The following is a 22,243-nucleotide window of genomic DNA, read 5'->3' on the forward strand; positions in this document are numbered from 1 at the left end:
GCCTCCCTCTTTCCAAGTATACTCCCCCTGCTATTGTGACATCTGATAATAATATAATATAACCGATTATATAATAATCCAATTTGCAACAAACACAAGAATACATGTAGTTTCCTTCTTCACAGTGTTAGGAGCTATATTAGCCTTACCTGGGATGTCCTGCCCATTGTAGTTCCATCCAGTGACACCCAACATGGAGGGCAGAGGAGATCCAGGCCGACTGTCCCTCTCCCTGTCCCTGTCCCGCTCCCGGTCCCAGTTCCTCTCGGCTTGCTGGGTAATATGTCTGACTGTGTCCTTGTTCTTCCTGTTCTTCCTCCGGCCTGACCCTGACAGGGGTTGCCAGTGCCCTTCTCCACCTGCTCCACCAGCTCCCCTGGCCCCTAGCTCTACCTGGCTTTGGGCTGGCCCCTTGGGAGTGTCCCTTGGATGAGAAGAGGAAGCAGGGGAGACCTGCTCCTCTTTGACGCTGACAGGCCTATAGTCATGTGGCCAGGCAGGCTGAGAGTCATGGCAGGCTTCCTCCTGGCTCTCATGGCTCTTGGGGGGTTCTTGGTCCTCCTTTCCATACGTGCTGCCTCCCTCATGGCAGCTGGCGATGGCTGAGTCCCCAGAAGAGTTGGCTGGGCTGGTGCGGCGTGCCAGCCATGGGGAGGTGCTGCGACCAGACATGATGGAGGCCAAGGCTTCAGAAGCCATGCCCACTATCCCACCTCCTCCTCCTAAACTTGCTCCTGGAACAACCCCTGCTCCTGTGATGCCCACTCCTCCTCCACCCCCTCCAACTCCTCCACCTCCTCCTAAACCTGCAGCAACAGCTCCCATTTCAAAGTCTGCCAACTCGTCAGCCATCTCAGAGCGGATGCTGATGTCCAGTGCAGCCTTGATGAAGCTATGGCAGGCCTGGACAATATCTGTCATCTGCAGATAGCTGGCAGCTGACATGACCTCGATCACGTTCTTACTGGTTAGGGCGAGGTGTGCCGAGTACATGAAGTCCAGGATGGCTTTGAAGCCTGTTGCTGTAACGATGTCCAGGTGAGTGACAGTAGTCTGATGGTGAGGTTCTGCTCCTTTTTTAACCTGCAGGATGTGGAGAAAGAGCATTAAGAGCAGGGTTTTCTTCTATATTTGTTCCTTTTTTAAAAAACAACTTGTATATTTTACAAAAACAAGAGTACAGACAAATCACCTGAGCTGTCTTTATAAGCAAGGTCACTTACCTGGCAGTATAGAGTTTTGAAATAGCGTGAGGAGCCCAGAAGGACGTTCTTATGGGCCTTGAAGATTTTTCCGTCCACAATGACACAGGCGTCACAAAGGATGCCATGCTGCCTCTGCTCATTGAGCTCTCTGAGGAGCTGACGGTAGTGAGATGAGATCTCCATGTCCTCCTTCCTGTTGTTCATCTGTGTTGCTGAACAAAAGCCTCTCCTCCAAACATCTGCTGGCAAATGAAAGAAGACAACCAGGCAATCAGCGATGGATGAAGCACGTATCAAAATATTGTCAATACCATATTCAAGATGGACGTTTGATTACTGCAAGTTTTCAACTGTGCGCATCAGCGGAAATGTAAAGTATGGCAGCTATTAAACTGAAGTCTTTCTGTAAATGTTTGAAAACAAGAAGTCAGTTTATGTAGCTGATGTCTCACCGCAAACCCTGAATGATTTCATTTTAATGTAAGATGGGAAAAATAAGTTGATTTAACTGAACCACTCTAAAGATGAGCCAGGGTATGGATGTCAGCAATGACTATGTCAGAAAAACAAAGACATCAATAGAAGGCACATCTCAGCCACTGTAGTTTGATGTCTAAAAAAAGCCCAGTAACAAATAATAAAAAATCTCTGCTTTTAAACCATGTCTGACAGGTGCATGTGTGTGTGTGTGAGACAGAGAGCGTGCGTGCTCATTAAAAATGGCAGTTAAAAAGTGTAACACTGTCGCTAAACACTTCATTTAGTAAGGACCACTTTACCTTTATAGATAAAAAAAGCCTTGTATTCTTTTCTTTTTTTTGACTATGAATACATCCATTCGTCTAGTTCAGAAGCGAGTTCGTTCTTAAACCTTCACCTCAGCGTTTCTTATCTTGCACACGTCAGTCGAGGTTGTGAACCTAAGATTTTTGTGCAAACCACAAAGAAAGGAACCTTAATGGCAATTGAGGAGCAGCTCAACTGTCAGAAAATGAAGACCAAACTTGCTGTAATCACTGACATGAGTCACGGCGGTGGGAGAAGGATAATATCAAATGTTATAAGCACTCTTACAAAATCAACGCTCACAATTTGATATCAGACGGAGTTACTTTTTTACCACTTATTTTGGATATATACACATACTGATTCCAGATTCAAGTGGGGCTTTGCATGAGTGCAGATCAAACATGTGTTTTTAATACATTACGCACTGTGGGCTCTCACATTAGAGGAGGACTGCAAGTTAAAGGCCACAGCTAAAGGAGAGCGGAGGGAGACAAAGGAAGACGGGAACATCGCTATGTTAACTCATGCACGGAGGTGGCAGAAAAACACAGTGGAAACACAAACAAGCACGCACATTCTCAGATGCAGAAGAAGACACACACACTCAGACAGTACATTAGCCAGAGCATTAGCAGCCGCCGCTCCCGCTCTTGTCTCGGTGAGGACTAAATCGCAGGGACGCAGAGTGTTACCAAACGCAGCAGTGATTTGTTTTGGGAACGCCACAGCTGTCAGCTCTCGTGGGCCACTCTGAGAGATGACAGCTCGGGTTGGCCAAGGTGACAGCAGCGTTTGCTCGGGGGCCGGCACACTTCAGGTCATGTTTAGCAAAGCTCTGCTCAACCTGATGGCTTGTAAGATCAGATAAATCCACAGTGTCTCCCACGTCCACTTGGACAAACACACCCCCTACGAACAGCAGTGGACAAGCCGATCAAATGATTGTGACAACTGCTGAAGCCTCACTTGTTCAAGAAAAAAAGAACCTATCAATGCATAGCTAGCTCAAAATCTTTCACTTTGATTGGTGTTTCTTTAAGTCAAAGAACTCTCTGAAAGGGAAAGAAAGTTGGATATGACTGCAGAATAACAGTGTCCCTCAGAGACTCAAAAGGCAACTTTTGATGCAAATGTTTTTTATCCTCCAGCTCACACTTTTCTGAGAAAAATCCATTGGCAGTCTAACCTTGAGCTATCATTTCTTTTCTGCATTGCTCTGATAGAGGTATTGAGAGTTTTCACCTCTCACCTTGGAAACAAATCGAGCTGTTTTAAAGGCACCGCCATTGCACTCCTCCTCTTTCTGCTCCTCTTCTCTCAGGGCCACTCACACATTCAGTTATAAAGGCCGCTGTATAAGATAGGCTCACTCTCAGAGCCACATAAAACACAAAAGCAGTCATGTATTCAGAGGCATATTACTCCTATTCTTCGTTTTCTTCAAGTCAATGTGGATGGTGAAATAAGGGCCACTGTACAGCACATGCAGGTCAGCAGCCTCCATTGGAGACATGTATCTATTGGTAGCTCAGGAGATGAGAAAGACATGTATGAAGACCATCATCTCTCAAGTGCTGCATTTAGGGTCCAGCTCTCTGTTTCTCCACCTGCCATTTTCAAAATCCCAAAATCAAGATGACAAGCTCTCAAATGAGGAAGTAAAATGCTAATCACAACCAGAGGAATTCATTCTGCAACAGAAATGATGAATCTCCTTACCAAGATAACAAAAAAACCCTCAAAGACCTCCCGTGTTATCTGGCAAGAAATTCATCTCTGAATTTTTTGTTTCTGCACCAATGCCATTTAAAAGAATGGAATTTTAGCAGAAAAACATTCATATTAAAAGAATTAGACCGCACCAAACCCTGGTTGCAGCTTCTTAAAAGTGAATTTCAAAAATGATTTCTGCCCTTCCAGTTTCGGAATTTTGATTGGACAAAAGACATTTTAGGACATTGAAAGTAAAGGCTTTTTAATTATTTATCAATTCTATTAACAAGAGGGCTGAGCTGTTAACTGAAAGTAAATTCAGATTAGCAGAGAAAAGTTCTGATTAAAAATACTCCAATAGAGCACAGAAAGAGAACATTTCTTTCAATTCTGAGTGAATTTTGTTGAACTCACAATCCAGTCTCCAACCTTTTTTTGTATATAATTGGGGGTAAAAATACAATGACGGTATTTTTTAACCTGAGTCCTAATTTCCCATCTTTCAAGGTCTATATGATTAATAGGGACTAAACATTTGGATTCACTCCAGTAACAAGGTAGAACACTAAAACCAGCTGCAATGTAATCAAGGGGGTTGTTGTTCATATCAAAAGTAGAACAGCTTGCTTTTTCTGCCACACTTCTATATTTTTGTGTGCACTAACACCTAAGGCCTGCACTACCAAGTAGGATTTGTGGCTAAGCGAAGCAACTTCAGGCTCAACCCTTGGTTTAAATTTTCTTGAAGGTAGTTTAGTTATTACTGCACCAAGGCAGCTTATGGTGGAATCTTAACTCCAGTGCAGCCTTATCTTGAAATTAAGAGATCAATACAGGCAAAAAGCTCCAGACCAATCAATTCTATGGCATCTATGCATGATTAATGAGAGTCTCCTACTGTCTCTTTGTAGCTAGTTTCCTATACATTTTTTCCACTATACCCATTAATATTCACATATTTCCTAGGCATATTATATATATGCAATGATAGCTTAAATGCTCTTCTTTAATCATCAAAAAAACTAACACAGTTACTGTAGAACATAAAGTCGAAATGTCATACAAAGCAAAATCAGACAATTGCAATTACCTGCTTGAAAGTTTTTAGTTTTTTTTCTTTATTTGGTGGAGAGAGATTTTAAAACACATGCAACACTGTCACTGAATACAATAAAATATTGCAAATGTAGTCAGATTCACTTGCGTTATAATGATTATATATGATATATATGATTATAAGGCAGTGATATTCATAGCTCTGGTCATTTTGAACTGTCGGACAGAGCTGGAGCATCCAGAGAAAACCCATGAAGCCACGGCGGAGCATGCAAACAGCACACGGAGAGGCTCCAGTTGAGTTTGTTGTGAGAAATATGCAGCTCAAGATCCATGTTTGTAAGTGGTCATCTGGTGATGACGATACTTTCACATGAGCATGCTTAAAGTCAGAGTCGCATTACTGAGTTGATAACCAGTGTTGTGACACTAGTCAGCGAGATCTTCATTGTTAAGAGTAGCAAAGACATGTCATCAAATAATCTAAGAAATATTAACATAGTTAATAAAGTTAGATTCACTCGGTTAATAATAATAATCCTCTTAAAGTTATCCTTATCAGAAATCATATTCTGTAGCAGTGTGCAGGATATACAACCCCCCCCCCCTTCTAAGTGACCTGCTGGGGGTGTCACTGAGAGCAGCACATTAATGTCTGATAACAGAGCTCTGAAATCAATAATGCCTCTTCTGGCAGTTGAAGAATAGTCAGTCCCCTTGTTTGAGTGAATGTCGTTTCAGAGAAAACTTCATTTACATGTTAAATATCCATATCTGTAGGAGTACTCTCCATAATGTTGTAAACACTTGTAACAACAATCCAAACATGTCAGTTGTAGTATTCTTGCTAAATACTGGCTTAGCTCCGAAGCTTCCCACTGTGACAGAGAGGCAAATTAAATTAATTTTTATTTAATTTATTGTAGCCATTATTATTTCAACATGGTGATAAAGCACAGCACTACACTCTGAAGCTGGTTTCTGAATGGGTATGAAATCATTCTCATCAGCTATGCAGGCAAACTTAAATGTGAAAGTGATTGCACCCAAGTTAAATGATGCCTCAAATTTAACAAAAGCAATGATCAGTGGAGGGTAAAACAACAGCAGGGACCGAGAGAAAAAGAGAAAAGGGTCTAATCAGATTTATTGCTTCAACAGACTCAGAGACTTTAATGGAGTGCGCTTTGACCTCCAAACTCTTTGCTTGCCTAATTGGTTTGTTTAATTTTGGCATGTCCAATTCCCTCCAGTCAGAGACCCCTTTTGCAGAGGAAGCAATCCCAAGCTACCCCTACCACATGAACACCATTCCAGCCTTTTCTTCTCTTCTGAGAGCTACTCCATTTTACCCCATGAGTTAAGGCCATCAGCAGGTCCAAAGCCCATTGCTTTCTCCGTGTGTGTACTGCCTTGATTTCAAGCATGCTTTTGTCCTGAAATGTACACTTGACACAAGACTGGAAAGTAAGGAAAAATGAACTTGTCAAACAATCGGCTATAGAAGCAGAGAGCGAGAGACGTTTGTGTCTAAAGCATTAGCAGTCTCACCAAGGCTACAGGAACTAAAGTCTGCTTTAAGAATGTCACACAGAACAAAAAAAGCTTTTATAAAGATCCTACTGCAAAAAGAAAGAAAGAAAAGGACGGAAAAAGTCATCAGGAGACATGCTGACAGTCTGAGCGCTTATCTGTGGTCAGAAACGATTGTTTCAGTAAAGCATGCCACCGGAGCTCCTAGACCCTGTCACCCTTCTGAGGCCAAATCAAAAGTGACTGTCCTCCTTAACCCCTCCTTTCTTCACATTCACACACACACAATGAAGAGCCCTGTTCACCTCGAAACACGCACGCACATCCAGTCCCTGCCCATAAATACACAAACAAACACTATAACTAAGAACGCCCATATTCACGCGCTTAGCAGAGCCGTCGTGGCATCACACCCGGTTTGTCCTGGTCACATCACAGCAAAGTCACTTTAGGCCCCGGCCAGACAACTAAAGAGATGAGACGTGTGATGGAGTGAGAGAATGGGGCTTCATCCTTCCTGTGTTTCTCTTAATGCAGCCTGTCCCTCCGAGCCACTTCTCTGCCTCCTTGACCGCACAGGGCCGAGGAGAGATGGAGCGCAAGGTCCTTCAGGACCAAATGCAGAGCGATATTTTGCTTAATACAGAGCTTTCAGAGCAGCCTAATGCCAAGATTTCACAAGGTATTCTCACACTGTGCCGGATGAGAATGTTAGAACATGTGAAGCATTTTCACACAGTTTGTGATTACACAACACATTTTAGCAGATAAAACTCGCTTGTAGTGCTCTGGCACTTCTGTGTCTGTTGATTCACTCTTCATTAATATTCTTGTTAATAGATACAAGGTTTAACCGCCTTTAAATCCTTTAGGTGAATGTTAGCACTATCAGACAGTTCCATACACTTATACATTTATTCTGAAATAAGGGATTTTAGCTGATCCGCTCAAATTATCATTAAGAGGCTGGTCTGCTGGTTGCAAAACTGCCACGCTCAGCTAATCACTCTACATTTAAATGATGAACCTCCGCTCAACAAATGTAACATTATTTGATGAAAATGAGTTTGGCCTGACATGGTGATCACAGAGGCCACAAAACCCCTCATTTGAGTCATTTGATAAATATCACATCCATTAATAGATATGAGGTATAACTCTAGATTTACAACATTTAAAAATCAGATAAAAAAAAGTTAAAGTTTGCAAAGCAAAAATGCATTTGTTAATGTCTAAATGCAAGATTATTGTTGCTTGCATGTCTAGAATATTTTGTTTTTCTTTACAAGGACAATAGTCAATGTAAGAAGGGATCACTCACAGTTTCATTGCTGACCACAGTTTTTCTCAGTCAGCCATAACAACATTATAATAGACACATAGTTCAACTCAGAAGTGTAGTTTTTAAGTTCTGGTTTGATCACATCACAGTCGACAGTGCTGCTAATACAACAACTCTGACAAACTGATGGTAAAACATCATTGTGGCGCCAAGCTGAAGACAGATCCTGTTAACAAAGAGCAGCTTTATGAAGAGGCACATTTAAAGAGAGACGCGACTCGTTGTGAAGGGCCAAGACATGTAACGTGTCATCTCTATGCATTGGGTATTTCTTCTATTTTTGAGTGTTGTTGCACACTATGTGCTGTGAAAAGGTGTCGCGCTGACATGCCACTAACTTTTACCCTAACCATAACCATTTAGCGCGCCATGTCAACAACATAAACACATAAAAAGTTCCAGAAGTAGCGAGCTGCTTATATACAATGATTTTAGCATATCTTGAGTTTTGAGCATGTTTTTCCTTAATATAAAAGTATATCAATCAAAAGCCTATAACAGGCACAGCGATTCACGACAGGATATTGTGTCAGTGTCATGTATTGTCTCGCCTATGCATGGAAACACCCTGTTGCTAAATCTGCACTGAGGGGAGGGGATAATACCAATAGACTGTTTAATACAACTAAACAGGTTTAATACAACTTTGAGTTGTACTCCCAAAAATCATTCAACCTCGTCATAAACCTAACCAAGTAACTTGCATCCTAAATCTGTCACATGCCGTTAAATGAAAGTTGCAAGACTAGCTGAGACAGACTCAAAATAAAAAGAATATTGGTCAAACTCAACCGCCTGTGTAAAAGAAAGGCACCAGGTTTTTGCCATCCTAATAAGGATCATTGTTACTGTTTCAGGAAACAGTCTCATATAGGATGGTGTGTAAATTTCATACCAAACCACTGACACCCACGTGTTCTCCTGTAGTGAACTGGCCGATCTATTACGCTCTTTTCTGTGATATATCGTTGAATGGAAAGAGTGCATGTATGTATTGTCACATATTCTCCATTCATAACAGATGACATATAGGCTTGCCATCTGACTGTGCTTACCTTAAGAGCTTCAGTTGTCTAAACAATGGGATAAAGCTGTGTTAAATCTATAATCCTTATGTTCCCTCGCTTAATCAGTTCAGCTAATTTCAACATAAAAATCAACGTGTTAGCGCTGAAGTCTAGGACAAACTGGACAGTTTAAAGAGCTAAATGAGGGGACATCAAGGTAGGATGCAGTAGAAATAAACATATTTCATATTAAAAGTATTGTTTACAATTAAAAGAATCCCTGACATTTTATGCTAATATCTATAAGCAGACAAAGGGCTGTCTTTATCTGCAAGTACAACTTCTTTGAGCAAAGTGAGAGGAAAATATGCTGAAATTGTGGTCTTTAAAAACCTGGCAGCGCGATAGAGGACAGCCATTACTTTCCTAAGTAAAACTGACTACTCCCTCTACTTCAACAACAACAAAATAGTTCTATTAGATTTCAAGGTTTACCTCTATTATTTTCAATCTAAACCTGAATGAGTGATAAATGTTGCTGATGTGCACTGAACACTTGCACATATGAAGCCCATGAAAGGCTTTTATGAACGGGGAAAAAGGATATGCAGAGACAGAGCAAGGTGAAGAGTCATACACGAGAAAGAAAGCGAAAAAAACAGAGAGAGAAGAGCGGAGAATCAAATGCAGCAGAGCTAGAATGATAGAGACGGAAGACAGAAAGAGGGGGAGACAGGAAGAGAGGGGAGAGTGACTCAGGCAGCCAATATTTTTTAAACAGCTTTGCTTCCACTCAACTGGGCATCAAGGCCATTATCCCGGGGTTAATCCCCAATCCGACGGAGCTGGCAGCCTTCCGGGACAAGCCAGGGTGGCAGTCCATCAACAAAGCAGGCACATACAAAAATAACACACACATACTCAACCGCATGCACATGACAGACACAGGAAGGCAGGCAGGCTGCAATTAAAGCAAAATAACACAACAAAGCAATTCAGTGTAAATGGGTTGTTCTTAAATTCTTTGTTGTTTCATTTTCTGTTGAGATTAAACTATTGTTCATGTCTGTCTCCGACTTCTTTACATCTCCCTGTATGTATTTGTGTTTCCCTTGTTTCTTTTATCACACACCCTCCATCTGTCCACCTTTCCCCACCAGCTCTAATCACGCCACATTTTGCACCTCCACCTCACTCTCCCTTTTCTCTGTCCGCTCTCTGTTTGTCTGGCAAGCATCCAAGGAGCCAAGGTGGAGGAAGAGATTGACTCAAAGAAGGATAGCCATGTCATGTGGAGAGGGACCAAAGAGGATCCAGGAGGCTTAGAGGGACTTAGCGCTACTCCCTTCATCCTTTGCTCTGTCCTCCTCGGGTCCCAACCTGCATCCACCACCCAAAAATAAAACCTGGATCCTCCTCATTAACACCTGAAGAGGTCCATACAGCTACTTTTTGCACACGTTCGGAGCACCTGCCAAAAGCTCTGCCACTTTAATCACCCGTATACAGCTTATGACACCAACGTGTCAGTTCGGCAGCACCCTGTCCTGTCACCTTTAGCCACAGGTGTTAAGCTTATAGTGATCTTATGGAAATCCAGCCATAGTAAGGATGGACTGGGATCATCCAGGAATGACCGTAAAAGAGGTGTGACTTGACGTGATTCCTGTTGATGTCCTTCAGCCTGAACGCCAGTGACCAAGTTTACTTTTTAACATCAAAGATGCATCTGACCATCTCTCCTTTGTCTCTTTCTTCCTTCTTTGCACTCATGTATCTCAGTGTGTGTGTGTGTGTCTATGTGTGTGGGCACATATGTGAATGTGTAGTTTCTGGGCTATCTTTCTCTCTAGGCCCCTAAGCCTGCTATGTCTCCCATGGTAACTCCCTGACTGACTAACCCGGGGCTTAGCCTAAATTCTCTCTCTATTAAAAGCTGTGAAATGCAAATAATGAAACATCTCATTACCACTGTCGGAGAACCCAAAATGAAAGGAGGGGAAGGGTGGGGGGGTGACTGTAAAACAACGAAAGAGAGCTGTACGGGAGGGAGGGAAGGTGAGAGGACAGGGAGAAATGAGCCAGAGCTGGAAATAAAGGAGTGGAACCAGGAGAGGAAAGAATGGGAGACAAAAGGGGAAGGGAGGATGTGAGGGGGGTGAAAGGATGGCAACAGAGAATCTTTTGTTTGATGCATGTTGTCATTAACATAGAGAGTGGCTAGGACTAGCCACCTATGCAGAAAGGGAGGTGGAGCCCTGATAGCAGTAGGTGTAATCTCTTTCATACTTTATTTCAAAACAGACCATTAGCTTTGCTGAATGACATGCTAATGTATAAAGGGATCATAAGTTACTCTATTTTATTTGGTTTTAACTGCTTTATCATTGATAACATCAAAATAACGCCTGCTAATCAAAAACGCAGGGTGGCGTTCTCTCATAATTACTCATAATTACATAAGTGCAATGTGTCTAAAAAGGCTGCTTCTCAAACACCATCTCTGACATACATGGAAGTGAAATCAGCAAAAGGAAGTGTCTGCATTTGCTTCTGCAGGTGGGGGGAGACGGATGGCGATGGAGAGGGGAGTTTCATGTAAGGAATGACCACATCACCTTGTGTGGTGGCCTGTTCAAAACCCCGGGTTTCATCACTCCAACAGTCCCATCCGCTGATGTGCAAACCCCTGATATCATGAGGGAATTCATGGGAGGTGGAGTTTTAAGGTGTGACACGGTCTTGTAGTGGGTAAGTTCCTGACTTCTGGGAACTCAGTGTGTTGTGTAGGAGTTTTGTTCTGGTTACATGTAGGTCACAGATACTTTTTTATCAATGCATTTTTTCATCCCAAACCTGAGAGCAAGCAACGCAGCTCCTGATGGTTGTTTCACTATCGCATTAGCCAAATTGTACAAGAGTCAAGATAGAATGCAGGACAAAGACTTGTTTGTATCAAACTGTGTCGTAGCTTTCTTAATTAGGTCTACTTATTGATCTATAACACATCACATGTCTTTAGTGGGTAAAACCAACCCCCTGCTTTCTCCACAGAAAGATTATCTGTCATTGTGCTTTGGCAATCCTTTCTCTGACAGCTCTCATGACGATGATGACTAAATTGTGTAAATATATAGCTATTTCTTATGAGCTTCTTCATATGTCTGAAATTCCGACTCTCTGAAAAACAGATCAAATGGCTATGACTTATAAAAGCTCAATTGAAAAAATCTGACACATTATTATTTGCTAGCCCGTGTGCTTGTCATTGAGGGGAAATCTATTTTAGTAAAACACTGCATCAGACTCTCATACAAACAGCTCCTCTTGAGCAAAAAGTTTGTATCGGGCTAAAGTAGCCTCTGTTAAGTGTAAGATAAATTCTACCCAAGTAGCTGTAGAGCAATGTATACATAAGCTTGGAAGCTCCGCTGCTTGGTTGCTTGTACTTGTATCACGCTGTTGGTCACGTAACCATTTTAGCTGACATACTTTTTGAGGAAAAATCACAAAGACGAGCTTGATTTCCACCTTCATTTAAACCTTTGACTATATATTTTTTCCACATTACTCAAAGAATGATAAATACGAGCATTTCAATTTCCTTTAACTCCGCTCTTATGCCTGAGGCTGTATTTTTCTTGTTTTGTGTCATTTGAGAAATCTCTGTTCTGTTTTGAAAAGCACAAAAGGGTTTCGTGGCTTAACTGACAACGACAATACAAGGCTGTGGACTGGCACAGAACTTTATCGCCTTTACTGTCCTTTCTCCCACTGTAAGCGTGTGTGCGTGTGTGTGCACGTTTGGTTGTCCAGACCTTCTCATAGGTCTCGTCACAAAACCTGTCACAGCAAAAAAAGCAACCTGTCACGACTCAGCAAGACACGACTGTACATGACTGTACCACAAAGAACACAAGCAGCCTGTTCCCGAGCTGTTAAAACAGTCACCAGCTCCAAAGGTCTCAGACAAGAACTTACACACATACACACACAGACCAAGTGAACAGTATGGAGGAAACGAAACAAAGGGTTGCAGAGGGAAGAAGATGTTAAAAAAAAAATGATATAGTACAAAAATACCAGTCCCTAGGGAATAAATGTCTGAACTGTCTGCGGACTGAAAGCTAATTGTTGTTTGTTAAAATGTGTGGTTTCTGAATGTGAAGTGAATGACTGAGTGATGGTGAGTCACTGCTGGTGGCCAGTCGCTATCTGGTGCCGAGGCGGGTGTCCAGAGAGTGTGTCTTTGTGTGTGCAAGGGTAACTCAGTGTGACTGTTGCTCTGTCAGACAGCAAACAGAGGCATCTTTCTCAAATCCACACTGGGCAGCAGCTTACAATGAACTCATGCGCGGAGGGGAGCGAAAAAGCCGCAGCTTAAGTGTGTACTCACAAGTTCAACAGGCACACCCTGCGTCCCCCCCTGAGCAAATATTAAGAGAGACTTTACTCCCAGCTAATCTAATTCACAAACACTCGAGAGGGCAGACAAAACACGTAAAACCTTATTTTACTTTATCAACTTATTCAATAAATAAGACTCACTTTGAACAAATCTTCCCCCAATCTACAGCACAACAACTGAGCAGCACAGAGATTTGCATATAGATAGAAAGGCATTTAGAAAAGTACACTTGGATATAATAGCCCAAGGCTATGTTGTCACTCATCAAGCTGATCAAAAAACAGCTACGATTCAACACTGAAGAATATTGGAGCGCTTCTACAAATCTGTCCTTCAGCGGAAGAAAAAAGGAGGTGAGATAAAGGGAGAGAAATCAAGGGGATAGGAGAAAAAGCTACTAAATATAGAAAGGCTCGCATTTTGGAGTCAGAAAAGAGACATTGAAGGGTAATAAAGAGAGGGAGACAGGAGATGCCAAGGCAAAAGAAGGAGAGGAAGAGAAATAAGAAGCAAATAGGGAAAGAGAGGAAGATGGAAGAAAAAAATTAGCCCAGAGGCTGCAAGAGAAGAGAATCAGAAAAGAGATGTTGTTTAGTGGACTTCTGGAGAACTGGACATGGAGGCATGACCGAGTTCAATAAACTGCACAGTGTATCACTACAGGTGTTCATCAATACTTAATGTCAATACTGAGGGTCTCCCCTTCAGTGATCTTTTCAGCAGTTTCAACAAACTGGCTGCGGCCCTTCAGCTGACTGAATTCTAACAGTAATCAGCGCAGATGCAAAATCATTAAAGGTCTTTGTCTTCTTTGTTTCTGTACCTTGTTGCGATTGACTGTGCACGGGGGAATTTCAGTGATTTAATGATCACACCTCTAAAGCAAAAGACCAGAAGAAAAAACAACCCGCTTTAACGTCAAGTTTCAAGTAAAGTTTCTTGTGCTGACCTGCTTAGAGCACATTTGCATGGGCATCTCGGCAGGTTTGCTCGAGGCTGCCACGTTGACTGTGACTGACGAACAGCGAGGTTTGATCAGACAAATGCCTCTCCTGGATCCTCAAGTCTCAGTTGTGACTTCTCTTTATGTCACCCCAACACCCCCTACCTCTCCATATCTGAGAGGATTTACCTGAACGTGCTTTGACACATGACTGTCACCTGTTGACTAGCATCAGCACCTGCTGTGGCTCGCAGGCTTTACGAACTATTGCTGCTGTTTTTTCCTGCAAATCCACCTATGAAAGTAGTAGGAGAAACACAATCAGAGAGGGAGAGACAAAAGGACCTCTCACGATGGTGCTCACCATTGCTACAAACTACACCTAATTTTGCAGAAGTCACACATTCCCACATCGTGAGGCAGTGCCGGTATCAGGTGTCTGTCCAAAACCACCAATCAAACTCCCCACCCCCCTTTGTGACACACACCAGTACACACACCGCTACAACCAGGGGAGAAGAAGGGGTGAGACAGAAGACAGGGTGGAGTGCAGGAGGGAGTTAGAGGAGCAGGGGTGAAAAACAGAGTAAAACAGAGGAGGGCACGGGAGATAGCCAGCCAGGGACAAAAGCCGGCAGAGTGACAATGAGTGAAAAGAGGAAGAGTGGGGAGGAAGAAAAAGAGAGGACGAGGTGAGGTGAAAAGCACACTGCCAGCTTACTGTGCACATTTGTGGAGCGGGAGGAGAACAAAAAGGTAGTAACAATGACACTTCCATGTGAATGCATGTGTGCGGGTGCAGGAGCAGCATTGGAGAGAAACCGAAAAAGGGATGTGAACCTACTCACTTCTGTTGGTGTGTGGATCACCTCGCTGGTTCATAAAGGGAACCACACTGACACAGAGGAGCTCATAAACCCTCCAGTAACAATGACAAATATATATCTTAAAGCCCATATAATATTACACAGAAAATATTTTATTTATTTTTGCTCACCTCACAGCCCTTTCTGACCTGACAGAAAACTTTGTCTAACTTGCACAGCTTATCTTGACAGACTAGGCTGCATGAGCAATACCTTTTTGTGCCTTTGGAAGAAAAATGGACCCTGCATCTGTTGTTAGCTGCTGTATTAACAGGATGTATAAATACAAGCTGTAGGGTCAAGGGGAAGGATAAAAATGAGAAAGGGAACAGGGAGAGGGTAAAAATGAGAAAGAGGAGTAGAGGAAGGGTAAAAATGAGAAATGGAGTAGGGGAGGCCACAGGAGGCACCTGGCCCACTTACAGTAGAGGAGGGGGTGGTGGAGGAGGAGAGGTAGAAGATTAAGGAGTGGGAGGGAAAAAGAGAAGGAAGAAGAGGAGACAGAGGAGAAAAGTAGCAGAGGGAAAGGATGAGGGGGGAAAAGCAAGGGACAGAGCAGAGGGCACATGGACAATGGAATGAAGGAGTGTAAGGTGAAGTGATGGAAAGGGTGAGGGGAGAAAAGGATGTGAGATGAAAAGGCAAGTAAAAAACAGATGAAATTATGAAAAGGGCAGAGGAGGAGGTGAAAGCAGGAGAGACAGAGAAAAGAGCGGGGGGCTGGAGAAGAAGAGGTGGCCTTGTGATGCTGAGAAAGGAGGTGGTGTGTGCGTGAATAGAGTGAATGCGTGTCTCTTTGTGTATGTGTCTGTGTAGGTGTCTAAAATTATGACGAAAAACTAACACCTCACCCAAAGAATGAATAACAGACCACAACAGGCCAATGTAGGTTCAATCTCATCTCCCCAGCACAGTCGAGCAGCCTGCCTATACCACTAATATCCCACTAATACCACCCACAGTCCTCGCTCCACCTCACATCAATGAATATTTCATGTCCTGATGGCACTTTTAAAGCAAAAACTAATTAGCAAATCCAAGTTGATCTGGCATTAGTCATATCAGGCCAATTAAAAGCCCAGTCCTACTGTACATGTTAATGGCAGCGAAGTGGAATAATTGTATGTTGAGCAGGGGAGAGAATGTTAAACAGGCCTTGTTAGCAGCACTTTAGCACTCTAGCCCAGAGTCCATGGCTGGATTACAAAACTCTACAAAGTAGAATAATGTTCATCAGAAACACACACATACACACGCACATCTTTGAAAACTCCATTAATTAGAGTGTCGCCATCAATTCCATGGGGTCAGCTCTGATACTTATGGCTAAAGAAGAGAAACAGTGCCAGGGAAAATGGCGGTTTTATGCTTTAGTTATAATATCAAACAGGGATCCAAATATTGGCAGAAGCTAACAGGTCAGATGTTATGGCGTGTTAGTGGGAGAAAGCTATTCCCTGTTCCACACACTGCCTCTGCGGTCAGCGCCAGCTGACTCAAGGTTGTAGAGATGATATTTGTGGGGAATTTGACTGGAGAAAGGTGCTGGTTTGTATCTGAGTCTTTCCAAACCTTCCCTCTGTGTGTTATTTTAAATGCACGAGTTTAGATTGAGACAGACTGCACTGACCCACACAGACTAAACTGTGCTGCACAAAGGAGCGACAGAATAACAAGGGCTACAGCTCTTTTGGAGTGGATGCCTGTTTCATCAACCCCCCCACCTCCTCCCTTTTCTCCCTCCTTAACGTTCCGTCTTTCCCTCCCTCCCTCTGCCTCCCCAGTCTCGTTCTCTCACCTGAGCTTTGATATGGAAATCTCTCGCCAGCCAGACCCGGAGGCTAGTTGACTGTTTCTAAAGATGTATTTGCCCAAAGATGCTCAATTTCTCATCAAATGTTCACACTCTGTGTATGAAAAAACTCTTTCACTGGGAAAATAACAACCAACTACCACGTATTTACAAAGCGCTCAGCAGTTTGCAAACCCGAGACCTCAACAAGTCTAAACCTTCAAGTTCTTAATAGATTATATAAAGTTGACTAAAGGGCTGACGACCTGTTTGCATAGTAGACAGAATCGGATTCTAACCATTTTGTGGAAGGAACATTATTGTGTGTGTGTGCTTGTGAAGACTCTCTGTTGCCACTAGTTTACCTGTCCTGCCAGCTAATTATTCTGCACCCAACCAGCCCATCTACAACACTGAGTCCAATAAAGTGGCAGCTTTAACTGTTCAAGGGCAAGTTGAAGTTTGTTAGTAATGTGCAAATGTGGAAAAACAAAAAGGTGAGATTAAATATTGTCATAAAATAATGGAAATCGTGTGAAAAACAATAATCAGTCCCACGTCAGCTCATTATGAAAGAATCATGATATCAGTGGTTAAAGTTTCAGATGGTGCTCCTACATGAATCATTGTTTTGCAAAACAATGCGTCATCTTTGGAAGCCCACAACCTGCATGGAAGAAAATGTAAATTTAAAATGATATTACTGTTGCTTCTTAGCTTAACGCCAGCTGATTCAAATACTGGGAGGTGCCCTCCTCCACCTCCCAGGAGGCTCCATAAGCTGTTATTACTTACAAGTGTGATGACTAAATCTGCATTTGGAGGTGGAGGAGATAGTAGCAGCATTTGTGAGCTACTGAACTTTCCACTGAGCAGACTTGTTGTTTTTACTTTTATTTTATATTAGCTATTTTCATGCAAAGTTTGGTCTTTTTGGGCAGCAAAGAGGTTTACATTTTCACCCAGGATACAACATGTTGTATAGGAATTTTTATCCAAGTTTAATTGAGTTTTTCTTTTGCTTTACCAACAGGTCATCCAATTGAAACAAGCTGCAAAAGGAAAATGCAACTTATACGTACAGGCATCATGCTCAAGTCTTATGTATAACAAGCCACCGCATAAGGTGTGCATTTGTGTGTGTTTGTAACACAATTACCTGCAGTGTACAAAAACTACAGTCATCGGTTCACTTGTTACATTTTTGTCTTCACATCGTCTGAACAAGTGAAAACAAAAGATAAAATTAAACCATCAGAATATGCTGTGAAAATCCAGAAAATGACTCATATTGCTAATAAGTACAGCATGATGATGAGGTATCAGTTGGAAAGAGCCTCTCTGCCCCGCATTCCTAAATAAGAAAAACACACCCTGGTGAAAGCACACAGAGTGAAATCCCTCATCTGTTTTCTCAGGAATGTGTGATCCAAAAGGTGTTTTGCAATATCAAACGTTTCCTCGAAACAGCCACAAAAAAATAAATCTTTCTCATCATTTATCTTTAGCTACGCTGACACGACACTTCGGTTTCAGGACTTTTGATTACTTCTCTGAAAATCTGAAAGTTACACCTCCAACTCATTAAGTAGGGGCAAAAGAGAAAAGCTATAGAAGTGAGTGGAATTATCGTTTTCAATGACCTCATATTGCATTGTAACGAGTGCACACATACACACACGTAGCTATAAAATATTCATACCTAAGTGAGAAGACAAATGGGGTGCTGGGGAGCATTTCCTTATGTGTGGTCTGGAGAGGGGGTGGCTTAAAAAACTCACCTGCTCTCTCTGCTGGGGGGGTGAGATGAGCATGTCAGATAGGTGGATAGGGAAGCCAGCTGCTACACACATACACACACATCCCCCACAGCATCTGTGTAACCCCATGGGGATTAGGAACACCTGTATTCAGCACTGCACAATGAGCCATAGAAACAGTTAAGCTAAAGGGCCTTGGGAGTTATTAGAGGGATGGGGGATGGAGTTGCTTTAGATCCGGGGTTAACGTGTGTCTCAAAACAAAATAGAACGAACATTTTTGGGATGCAGCAGATAGATAGAGCTGTTAGAAAGCTCAGGAGAGATACGGTGTGCCATGTAAGATTGTGTATATGAGTGTAAATGATTCATTCCGCAGAAAGTTGGCCAAGCAGGTGTTCTCATTAACAAGTGAGCACTGAGGGGTGGTCAAGATGAGAAAACAGACAGAGACAGATGAATGGAGCTTGCTTACAGGGAACAAATGTGTTCGTGAAGCTTTCGTCTCTTTCGTGCAGTAAATGAAACACTGCACAGTGTTGTTATGACGTCTGCATGAACACACGTACTGTTGCGAGGGCGCTGCATCCCCAAGGCTTGTGTGGCTGAAGGCTAAAGCTCAAGACTAACCTTCTACCACACAGTTCAGCCCACAACCTGCATGGGAGCACAGAGTACCACCTACACACAACAGCAGGCTTACACACTCACAGCAAGGAGGCAAGTGTGGAGCTTCAAACCTGCCTCCCACCAAAACCAAGCCCCTCCATTGCATTTTCTCAGTCTCTCTTCACACCTCACAAAACTAAGTCCACACCAAGTGTGTGGATAACATCCAGTGCAACAGTCTCCACCACCTTCGACAAACGGCCACACACTTTGGCCTCAACCGTGCAAAAGAGAGGAGAGTGAATTAAACTCGATAATCTCATTTAATCAACTTCAAAAGTCCATTCATGAGAGATGACGCAAGAGGAGAGTGCTTCAAATCCTGCTCTGCAATCCCACAAGCACACGCGCAGCTAATATTTTTTCCATCTTTCGGCCGATCTCGCCTACACTCCTCCTCCACTCATCCTTGAAGCTGTTGTCTTGGTCTGTATTATATTTTCCCCGTGGAACACACAGATGGAGGTGCAGGCGCACAAACACTCACACACACTACTGTTCTTGTAATCATAGTACTACACAGCCCCACCTCAGTGGTGCAGCAAGGGGGCAGACCCACAGATACAAGGCTCTCTGGAAGATAGTCTGAGAGGTGATGGTGTGCGCTGCAAGTACATTTGTTCTAATGCCTTGGTAGTCGAGGATTATAAGCATTAAAAGCAGATAAATGAGCTTTCTCCAGCTCATGACAACATGCACTCATGCACACCAACACACAGACACACACCAAAAAACAAGACTATGGTAATTGAATAACTGTATAAAGGACTTGGGAGGGTTTATCATATCAAGTGCCAACCCTTAACTCTGTAGTTGGAAGGAGGAAAACAACCAGACAAATCCAGAGAGGCCTAAGACAATTTGGAAAAATGGCTTGATGGTCTCTTAATCTCAGAGATCCTGTTAGTAGATTTCAAATTGAGGAAAAGGTCTAAATCTTGCAGCTGTAGTCTTAGTTAAGACTGTAATGCCAATGTGTAATAAGCAATGTGTGCTTTAAACAAGAGTAAAAAATGGTGTGGGGGAGCTGCAAAGGTTATTTCACAAATAACTAAAAATCTACACATAGCAGATCTGAAATAGAAGGAGAATCTACTAAATATGTAATAAATGTTCTAAATAAGTATTCTCAGCTGACTTTTCATTGGCTGCTATCTGATAGGGTTCTTCATAAAGTGTTGATTTGAAGAACCTGTCCAGTAAAAAAAAACAAGTGATAATCTAAGTTTAGTTAAAATGAAAGAAAAGTTTTGGGGGAACTCAGGCAGCAGAATGTGACACAGGACATGTCTTTTCTACATGCAGCTTAGGAGAGCACTCACCTGGCTGTGGCTTCTGAAGGTGCGCCACAGCCAGGCACATAAAGAGCACGAGAGAAGTGGGGTTGCTCCCCTCTCACATGGTAGAAAATGGAGGAAGACGGAACTGACCGGCATGAAAGGGCAGACAGCGCAGGAGTCAGGCTGAAAAGCGGCGAGGGAGCGTCGGTGGCCGATAAACAGAAAACACTTGACGCCACTCTTTTCAACTGTCAACACGGATCAGATGTTGATCAGCTGCACAACGGCTCTATCTGTCTTATCTGACACTCTGCGGGGTTGGGTGTTGACGCAGCAGAAATTTCCAGCTGGCGAAATCCCCCTTTCGGAGGTTAATCGAGGGGAGAAGGAAGAGGGTTTAAGCCCCTGTCTGCCAACCGTTGAGCGCTTTCGTTCTGAATCACCCCCCACTCGTCTGTAGCGAGCATCTCCTGTATTTTTTCTGTGGCACGACCATGTGTGCGTGACAATGTCCCCCCTCAGCCAGTCTGACAGTGGGTTGTCATGCTTTTCAAAACTTTGCAAGGATCCACTGGTTCCATCAAACTCGTTCAGCTGATGGAAAACCCAACATGAACGCATGAGTAATAGAGCCGATCACAGTGTGGGATGTTATATGACTAAATTATAGAGGATGAATTAGTTGAAAGTGTATGACACTCATTTAAAGATGGGGTGCAAACTCAAAATGCGCGCTTTAGACATCACGAAGTGTTTTCAAAATGTTCAATTTAATCCGCAAAGAATTAATTACTTCGCTAATTGAAACACGTTTTCAGACACATAATGTGCGAAGCGTACAATGTGTGTGCCCATTTTGAGGGATGACAGCTTCTCCAAATATCAAGGCGCAATAGGCAGCTGAATGTCACGTATGGAACAGGTAGGCGTACTTTGAGACAGCAGCCTGCTCAATCGGTCGGGTACGTCGCTGTCAAAATACACTCATGCTCTTGGTTAACATGATGCCAACGGACAGGGATGATAAAGCGGTGGGACAAACAGTCAGGCCTCCATATAGTAGCCACAATCGCGAAGAGTTCTAATGTGATGTGTCCAACCTGTGCGCCCAACAACTATCAGCTGTAGACGCGATGGCTCCGTGAGGCAGAGAAACTAATTGTTGACATGATATGAAGCCGTGGATATCTAGCGAAACATGCCGCGTCTGAATGAAATCTCCAACCTGTTCGCATGTAGGGAAGCGAGGCTGACTGCTGTCAGAAGGACCGAGAGTGGTAGGAGGAAGTCAGACATACCTGTTACCCCATGGGGTCTGGTCGTGGACGCGGTGTCGGTCCTTCGGAGTCCAATCTGATGTGACAGCCTGAGAGAAGAAAGGAGGGGATGTCCAAAGCGCTAGGTTCAGTCCCTCCTCTCTTCTGTGTGCTTTCTGTTGAGTGTTATTCCCCGATTTCTCCAACTCCCCGCTCTTCCTCCTCCACCAGCCCCTTTTTCTTTCTCTCTTTCCCTCCCCTGTTTTTCCGTGTCTTGGTATCAGGAGCCTCCCCCTCCTCCTTCTCCTCCTCCTCCTCTTCTGTGCATGTCTATCTCTCTCTTCCTCTCCCCCCGTCTCTCTCTATCTCATTCTCCCCCCAACACACGCACTCACACAGACACACGCACGCAATCTTTTTCTGGGCAGAGTCAGGAAATGAGACAACGTTAACGCACACACCGCGTGTAGCTTCTATCTGATGTGAGATGAGTAGTTCTCTTATGAAACAAAATCATTTTAGATAATAACTATGATCATAACAGTAAAAATAGTGATAATAACGATGATGATGATGATAATAATAATGATAATAATCTATGTTGTGTTGTAAATAGTGGGATTA

General features: G+C 43.1%; 1 protein-coding gene across 3 annotated transcripts in view; it reads right to left on the bottom strand.

Moving 5' to 3' along the window:
• zbtb46 (zinc finger and BTB domain containing 46) overlaps positions 1-22,019 on the bottom strand; it is a 62,137-nt gene extending 40,118 nt beyond the window's left edge. Inside the window, exons 1-3 of one of the 3 annotated variants that reach the window (XM_072366803.1) lie at positions 21,662-22,008; positions 1,224-1,444; positions 150-1,083 (exon numbers count right to left, since the gene is read on the bottom strand). In XM_072366803.1, the coding sequence (XP_072222904.1) occupies positions 150-1,083; positions 1,224-1,409 (1,120 nt within the window). In that variant the 5' untranslated portion in view covers positions 1,410-1,444; positions 21,662-22,008. Of the gene's footprint in view, positions 1-149; positions 1,084-1,223; positions 1,448-21,661 lie in introns of all 3 variants that reach the window. The other 2 variants (XM_072366802.1, XM_072366801.1) reach the window with 2 other exon arrangements.
• Positions 22,020-22,243: the final 224 nt, after the last annotated feature.

The sequence above is a fragment of the Leuresthes tenuis genome, unplaced genomic scaffold (genome assembly GCF_036924035.1).
Source record: "Leuresthes tenuis unplaced genomic scaffold, fLeuTen1.0.hap1 SCAF_16, whole genome shotgun sequence".
Taxonomy (NCBI): Eukaryota; Metazoa; Chordata; class Actinopteri; order Atheriniformes; family Atherinopsidae; genus Leuresthes; species Leuresthes tenuis.